Source organism: Corvus brachyrhynchos, unplaced genomic scaffold (assembly GCF_000691975.1).
Source record: "Corvus brachyrhynchos isolate BGI_N302 unplaced genomic scaffold, ASM69197v1 scaffold70, whole genome shotgun sequence".
Classification (NCBI taxonomy): Eukaryota; Metazoa; Chordata; class Aves; order Passeriformes; family Corvidae; genus Corvus; species Corvus brachyrhynchos.
In genome coordinates, this window is record NW_008236217.1 from 8,756,830 (window position 1) to 8,764,324 (window position 7,495).

Below are 7,495 nucleotides of genomic sequence, written 5' to 3' on the forward strand. Positions count from 1 at the left end.
CCAGTCCGGAGGGGTCCCGCTAGCCCTCAGACTAGGGGCAGTGCCTGATACTCCACGTCCTGGGGATGTCCCTGGTAGTCCCCAGGCGCACAGAGGTCCCTAATACCCTCGAGAGGGAGGTTAATAGGCTCGGGGGGCGTCCTCGCAGCACCTGGAGGTCTGGTAGCCCCCAGCCCGGCCAGGCAGACGCGGAGGAGTGGGATGGAGGGAGTTCCCTCGCCCGTGTCCTTGCGACCCAAAGCCAGGCCTGCCCAGGTGGGAGCTGCTCACACCTCTCCTGGGCACCACCTGCAGCCCAGGATGCCGCGGTCCGGGGCGACCCCGGGGGTTCTGCTGGGAGCAGCACCCATGGGGTGACTACATCAGGAGGTCTGAGAGGCTGTGCCTCGAGTGGGGAGCTGTGGGGAAAAACAGCCTTTGCAATGACATGTGGTCAGAGCTTACGCTTCTCACAGTCCTGAAGGAACATGATACTCCCTCTCCAGCCCTAAATTATTTTTTAAGTTTCATAGTAATTGCTTCACCCTCCCCTGAAATGCAGCAGCTGTTTGCCACTGCCCGGTGTTTAGGGGCAGGAGGCGAAGGAGGGTCCTGCAAGCATGGTGTCAAAGGGACTGTGAGGAGGGAGAATGCAGCAATCCATGGTGGGATTTGACTGGGGCAGTGACAATAACATCCTGTAGCCCCTCTGAAAATGCTGCATCCTTTGTCGGTGGTGGTTTGTTTGCTGGAGGGATGCTTCAAGCAATATCATTGCTTTTATGGGCTATTTTGTCTGGTCCAGGCAGGTGAAGCTCTTAGCAGGGACCTCAAAACCTCTTCCTGCAATGCATGTGTACGTGTAGGTGGGTGGGAGGACTTACATCCCCATCTTAGAAGTCTCTCACACAACTGTGAACCAAACACAACCTTCCAGAGCTAAAGAGTCAAGCTGAAAGCAGAATGGCCCCTGTTCATCACACCCACGCAGCTGGATAGAGTCTGCTCCATACCTTCACCATTCTCCTAACAAAACTGTTTAACCCCTCCCATCTCATTACAGTAATATATTTATGATATCACCCTTGAATTTCCTGCCCTTAACAACCCCAGAAGGCTGGGAGGGAATGAAGCTTTTTTGGAAAGTATTTAATGCTACTTCAAGAGGGCAAGAGGCGGTCGGAAAATAGATGGGTGCAGGAAGCTTGGGCTGACGGGGCTCTCTGCAGGACAGCTGAGGAAAAGGACCGCACCTACTGAGAGATGTGTGCTCGCCTTTCCTGCCGGGGCTGCAGCCCAGCTCTAGTGCCTGTTGCTTCACTCTCTTGCTTGGCTGCTGTTTACTGCCTGCTCCTCTGCTAGATCTGCTGGACTGCCTCCTCTCCTGCAGCTGAAAAGCAGCCTGGGCACTGTAAAATACACTCAGCCTATCTATTCATTTGAATGTGCACAGGAGGACTTTATTTAACATGAAGCTGAAGCCTCCCAGATCTAGGGAGCGAAGATTAAGGTCCCCACAGCTGGGTTGGTATTTCTGGAGGTTTCTGCTCTCTTGACAGCAGCTACCAGGGGCGGGTGCTCTAAGATGTGGTGTAACAGCCTGAGCTATTACACACTCAGGATTGAGTGTGCACACTCGGTTCTCCTGTACACACATTTCCAAAAGCTTTTTAATTCTTAGTGCCCCAATGCTGACTTAGAGGAAGGAGTCTGGAAGGACAGAGGGGAGTGTGGTGACAAGTCTGTATAAAACTGGATGTTTCAATTCAAAAACTCACAGGTAGTGGAAAGAAAGAGATGTGTGAAATGAAGTTGTGGTGTCAGCCAAAAGTTTTTGCTGAGCTTGCTCTTTTTCTCTCTGTAGGTGTTCATCTCGGTGGGGCCACACTGACCATGCTCAGGAGCTTCTGTCTCCAGCTCATGTCCTTGATTTGGATCCTCTTGGCCCATCACCAGCTTGTGCAAGGTGAGTCTCTGTAGACAGGGTCCTTCTCTTTCATATCCATCTTTCCAAACCTGTCCTTGGCATTGCTGAAGTCTCCTCAGTTTTCCACGCAAAATAGAAATGGTCTGACCTGGAAAAGCAGAAAATGCTGCCCAGTCATTAATCACTTGGGGTGTGACACTGGAGGGACCTTAGAAATCCTTGCCCACAGGGGTGGCAGTGCCTGAGCAGACTGGCAATGAGACATCCCTGCTGCTCTGTCTCCCTCAGCGAGGGTGAATGGGTTCCCAAACCAATGAGCCTGTTCAGGGGGAAGAAGGTTCCAAAAGTGAACAGCTAATCCTGGATCCAGTCAGACAAAATCCTTTCCCAAAGATTAGTTTGCTCTATCCCTGCTCCAGATAAGCAATGAATTCCCAAAGCCATATGCCAGGAGAGATGGTTACAAATAGGAAAGGTGACAATACTCAGGCTTGGGCCTGAGCAGTCCCAGGATGCTGCTCCAGCTCCATAGTGACTTGTTTTAGGAGGCTCTCACCTGGTACAGTGGGACCTGCTGCCTCACTGCAGCAAAACTGCATGCACAGGGGATTTCTTCCCCTGTTCGTTTTCCCAGGCAGCACAAAATGCTGCTTGGGAAAGCCTGAGAGCATCTCTAGGCATGGGGGCTTTAACCTGTTTTGGTCCAGGATGGAGGGGCTCAGGTAAGGACATTCACGTCCTGGGCCTGGCCTGGGGTTGCACAAGGCTTCTGGAGAAACCCCCTGCTTCTTGACATTTGCTCTAGTCCTACTGCTTGTGGAGCCAGAGTGAACCAGCTCCCCTGTGGAGCTAAGATGCGAGCAAGTGATGGGGGAGAGGGGAAGGTGGAGATGAAAGGGAACACCTGGCATGAAGGAGAGGAAGAGAAGTGGCACAGTGAGGCCATGGCTCAGTTACAGCTTCTGTGGCCTTTAAATAAATAAACAGAACTGGATACCTGGCCCCATGTGATGCCAAGTCCTGCTTCCCTGTGCTGGAAGGGGAGTGCTGGCAGCTGGGTCCTGGAAGAGTGCAGGAACTCCCATCAGACTGCTCTGTGCCAATAGCTGTCCTTGGGAATGATGGCATTCTGGGAGATAAAGAAGAACCATTCTTTCCATTTCCATCCTTGGTCCCTTTGTGCCCCTTGCAGTACCTGTCCCTGAGCTTTCCCACCATACTTGCTGCAAGACTGTGGGACCAAGGTCCCAGGTGGGTCAGTCCCTATTACACAAGTTGTCTTTATGCATGGGCAACACCAGCTCTTGCCCAGAAGGGCCAAAAATCTAAGGGAGGCAGCAGAGAGAAGGTGGGGAAGATGACCAGAGATCGGGTAGTTTTGAAGCAGAGCCCTATTCCTCAATAAAGACAGTGTTACTGCTGCTTGGGTTACTGTGAAATCCTCATTTCTTGTGTGGCATCCAGCCAATGAAAGGAAGGTCCCCCACATTACAGTTCTGAGGAAGGGTAGGCTGAGCACTTAAGGAAAAACCCAGGGCCATGGACATATCTGGAATCATCTATAGTCTCTGCTTAATCCAACTCCACATGTCTCTTGTCTTGTAGGGGATGACTGCAGTGAGCGCTGTAATCTTGCCCACGGCTGCTGTGACCAGGATGGGAAGTGCAGGTATGGCTTGTCTTTGGCTCTCTGCTGCTCCTGACTGTACTGCTCTCCCTCCCTTGATGCTGTGTCCTTGGTGCCTACACCCCTGCCCAGAGCTGAAGCACTTCCTCCTCCACTCCCCCACATGTGGAATCAATGACTCTGCTCTCTTCTTACCTGACACCCTCTGGAGTGAGAGATTTTGACGCCTCAGCCTCTTGCTGGTTCCCTCTAGCCTTTGCTCCAGTGCTTCCAGGGTGCTCACCTTCACACACTGACCAGTGTTATTCCGCTGAGCCCTTTTTGTCTAGAGGGAAGCCTAGGACAGCCCAGTCGTGCCTGGGTGATGGGAAGCAGCCTTCAGGCTCAGATATGATGGGGGAAAGTCATCAGGCAGCAGGGCAGACATGAGGGTTGGCCAGCTTGCTTGCCCTCCTTGTTGATTGAGGTGGAGGTGCTCTCCCTGGGGCATGGAAGAGAAGACCTGCAGCATGCATATAACTGAGGGCCTCAAGGGTCCCCTCTCAGAAGCCTGAGCTGTAGTGGGGATCTTTGGATGTTTTCATAAAGGGTTTACCAGCAAGCTGTGAACTACTGCAGCAGAAGTGCTTATGTGGTACTTGGCATCCCAGCTCCAGCTGATGCCCAGATCCCGCAGGGTCAAAGCTCAGAGCCTGACCCTGCACTTCAGCCTGGGAAGCACCCATATAACTGCTCTGGGCTGCCACAGACCCACTGCCTATTGTCCCACTGTAGGACCATCTGGAGCCCCCATTCTGCAAGGCAGAACCAGGAGGCAAAGGCTGCTCAGGGCTGGCTGGGACACCTGTGGCTGCAAGGGGACAGACTACCCAATGTTCTCCTCCCCAGGGCATGGTCAGCCCCCTTTCACAGGACAGCCCCCAGTGTTACACCACACCTGGGCCACTTGTTCTTGCCAGGGAGTGTCTAGCTCTGGTTTTGCTGGGCCCCCCTTTGCAGCTGCACAGAGCTCCTCCCTGAGCCCTTTCAGCAGCTGTGGCTGGTTGGGTGCTGCCAAGCCGCGGTGAGAAAGGCCACATGTCACCATGTGGCAGGTGTTCCAGCTGCAGATCTTTCCACGTGAGTTGCTGCTGCCGATTTCAGGCCTCCAGAGTATTTGCTGAACCTTGCAGCTTGGCAGTACCTTAAAATCACCTCAAACTCAGGGAGACTTGGCTGCTTACCTGGCCCCCTCGCTGGCAATTTTTAGGTTGGCCAGCTTCCTTTTGGAGAAGTGGAAGGAGCTGATGACACCTGCTCCTTGCAGGTACTGGGGGGTAGGGGTGTCCACATCCCTCTGCTCAGGGCTGCCCAGGTATGAATGTATTTCCCCAGACTATATCGGGCACATGGTATCACCTCCATTCCCATCAAAAAGCCTCTAATTAACGTATTAATTAACATATACATATATATTTAACCATTTTCCTCATTCCTAATCTCTTTGGAACAACATACAGTGACAACAGCCAGCCCAGGTTTGAAAGGGCAGCCTTGGGCCAGCCCAAAAAAGCTGAAATGAGCCCCAGCCATCAAAATGAATCCCCTTCCTTACTCTAGAAACTGTGTTGTTTTTGTTAGGTTTAATTTCATGCTGGTTTGAGTATAGCTTTTGTTGTGGCTTGGTGCCACCTCCTCTCAGCTCTCATCTTGTTATCACTTGCTTCCCCCTTGGAGCTGGCAGGTCTGAGGGATGCCTGCCACTGGAGCAATGCACCTTGGCTTTACTTAGTCATTGCCCCTGCCCTGCTCTTCTGGGGCCAGAAGGCTCGTTGTGTGCCCCAGGTTTTCCCATTGTACTGCCCTTGTGAGCCAGCTGATAAGTCTGTTCTGTGCACCAGCCATAGCAGGCAAGGTTTCACAGCTGGATTACAGTGCACTCCAGACAAAAAATGACACACATTAGAATGCAGAGAGGAACAGTGAAACACACAGACCTCAGTGGCCTCTTGTCCCTTTCCCTCAAGAAGTTCAGGGTTAGGGACGGGCTTTTGTCTGCCTGTCAGAGTGGCTGCATGCTGTGGGAGGCGTGGGAATTGCTGAGCTAATGCAGTGGCATATACAGAGTGGCTCGCTGGAGCAGAGGTATGAGGGCAGTGATAGTGAAGCTGCTGAGCTCTGTTGCTGGCCACTTACCCTTCCTGGCTGCAGAGGGTGAGTCTGCTCCTGCTCTGTCTGCTTGCTTCCTTGGATAGATGAGATGCCTGTACTTACCGCTGGAGGAGGGAGCCAGGAGGTCTGTGGGGCCTTTGGGAGGGTTTCCAAGCACTGCTGTATTTGTGGGAACCCTGCACAGCACACAGCCAGCTTTTCTGCAGTCCCTGCTTGGATCTGATTATGCTGCTATGCCCTGTCCCCCTGCAGGTGCGATCCAGGCTGGGAGGGGGAGTACTGCGAGGAGTGCGTGCGTATGCCGGGATGTCTTCACGGGACGTGCCACCAGCCTTGGCAGTGCATCTGTCACACTGGATGGGCTGGCAAGTTCTGTGACAAAGGTGAGTTGTGGGCTTGACATTCCGGCCTCTGGTGCTGAGGGCAGAAGCCCAGCACATCCTCATGGATATGTCAGCCAACATAGCCAACGTAGCCAGAAGCCACCTGGGTGATGCCGTTTTGGCTGCCTGGGAGATGGGATGTTGCCTGGCTGCCACAGCTGGGACCATTCCCTTCCTGCAAAAGAGGTCAGACTGCTGGTACTTGCTCCCTGGCTGCGTGGCAAGAGCTGGCATGATGCTGGCCAGCCTCAGGAAATGGAGCAGATGAACTCATTGCATTTCCCATGCTGCATCAGGACTCCAAGCAGCATCCCCTGCTTTCCCCAAGGCTTCCTGCCTTCAGCAGGTGGCTGGTGGACTCCCCTTCTCCAGCCCCAGAGACTGTTCTCTTTCATGGGGTCTCCACTGGTCGGACAGTTGGCATGCACAGCATCTTCACAACCACACAGGCACTGCACTTCTGTTGCTGCAAGTGCCCATTGGAGGGGAGAAGGGAGAGGCTCTTGCCATTTCTCCATCCCCAGGGGGTTTGGTGGGTTGTGTTTGCACTGAGTTGGCCTCCTTTCTCCCTAATTCACACTGTTTTTTCCCCTCAGACATACACATCTGCGAACACCAGTCCCCATGCCAGAATGGGGCACAGTGTATCTACGATCGAGATGGGGAGTATTCCTGCTTATGTCCAGAAGGTTTCCACGGGAAGGACTGTGAGATGAAGACAGGGCCATGCGAGAAGGCAGGGTGAGACACTGCAGTGAGATTACAAGACAGCATTAACTTCAGGTCCCACACTGCCAAGTGGAGGCCCAGCTTGGCTTGTTATCTGTGAATTTCCATAAACTAATGGAGTTAAGCCAAAATCACCTTTGGCTTTGGTTAAGCAGCATGCAGTGCATGGTCCCACCGGGGCAAGGGTGTTGTTGCAACCTGAACAGATTCCTGTCCCTGCTTTAGGAGGACAGGAATCTGTTCATCTATTCATCATGCCTGGGACATCCCATCTCCCAGGCAGCCAAACTGCTGTAGGTGTGATGAGCTGACATCCATGATGCCTTTGGGGAACATCAGGAGGGCATGTTTCCTCTTTAGATCATTTGGCTGAAGACCTTCCCTGGGGGGTGGTGGGCCTGTGCACAGCCACAGCCTTTGAGGAGGCAAAAACTCCCACCCAGTCTTCTCCTTGAGATAGCTCCCCCCACGGAGAGAGCTGGACACACTGACCATGCAAGCAGCTCTGTGTGTACCTCCCTGGGGCGGCGGAAGCTGCTTGGTCGCCAGGGCCATGACCTATCCTTGCTCTCTCCACACAGGTCTCCATGCAAAAATGGTGGGCAATGTCAAGATGAAAATGGCTTTGCCAGTAACTTCACCTGCCGGTGCCTCGCTGGCTTTGTGGGGGCTCTCTGTGAGCATGATGTGGACGGCTGC

At 53.2% G+C, this 7,495-nt stretch overlaps 1 protein-coding gene across 1 annotated transcript in view; it reads left to right on the plus strand.

Annotated features, from left to right (window-relative positions):
* The first annotated feature begins 1,423 nt into the window (after positions 1-1,423).
* The window catches only part of DLK2 (delta like non-canonical Notch ligand 2), a 7,796-nt gene continuing 1,724 nt past the window's right edge, over positions 1,424-7,495 (plus strand). Inside the window, exons 1-6 of the mRNA XM_008643338.2 lie at positions 1,424-1,503; positions 1,844-1,945; positions 3,512-3,575; positions 5,937-6,067; positions 6,664-6,808; positions 7,378-7,483. Coding sequence (XP_008641560.2) covers positions 1,449-1,503; positions 1,844-1,945; positions 3,512-3,575; positions 5,937-6,067; positions 6,664-6,808; positions 7,378-7,483 — 603 coding nt within the window. The 5' untranslated portion in view covers positions 1,424-1,448. The remainder of the gene's footprint in view (positions 1,504-1,843; positions 1,946-3,511; positions 3,576-5,936; positions 6,068-6,663; positions 6,809-7,377; positions 7,484-7,495) is intronic.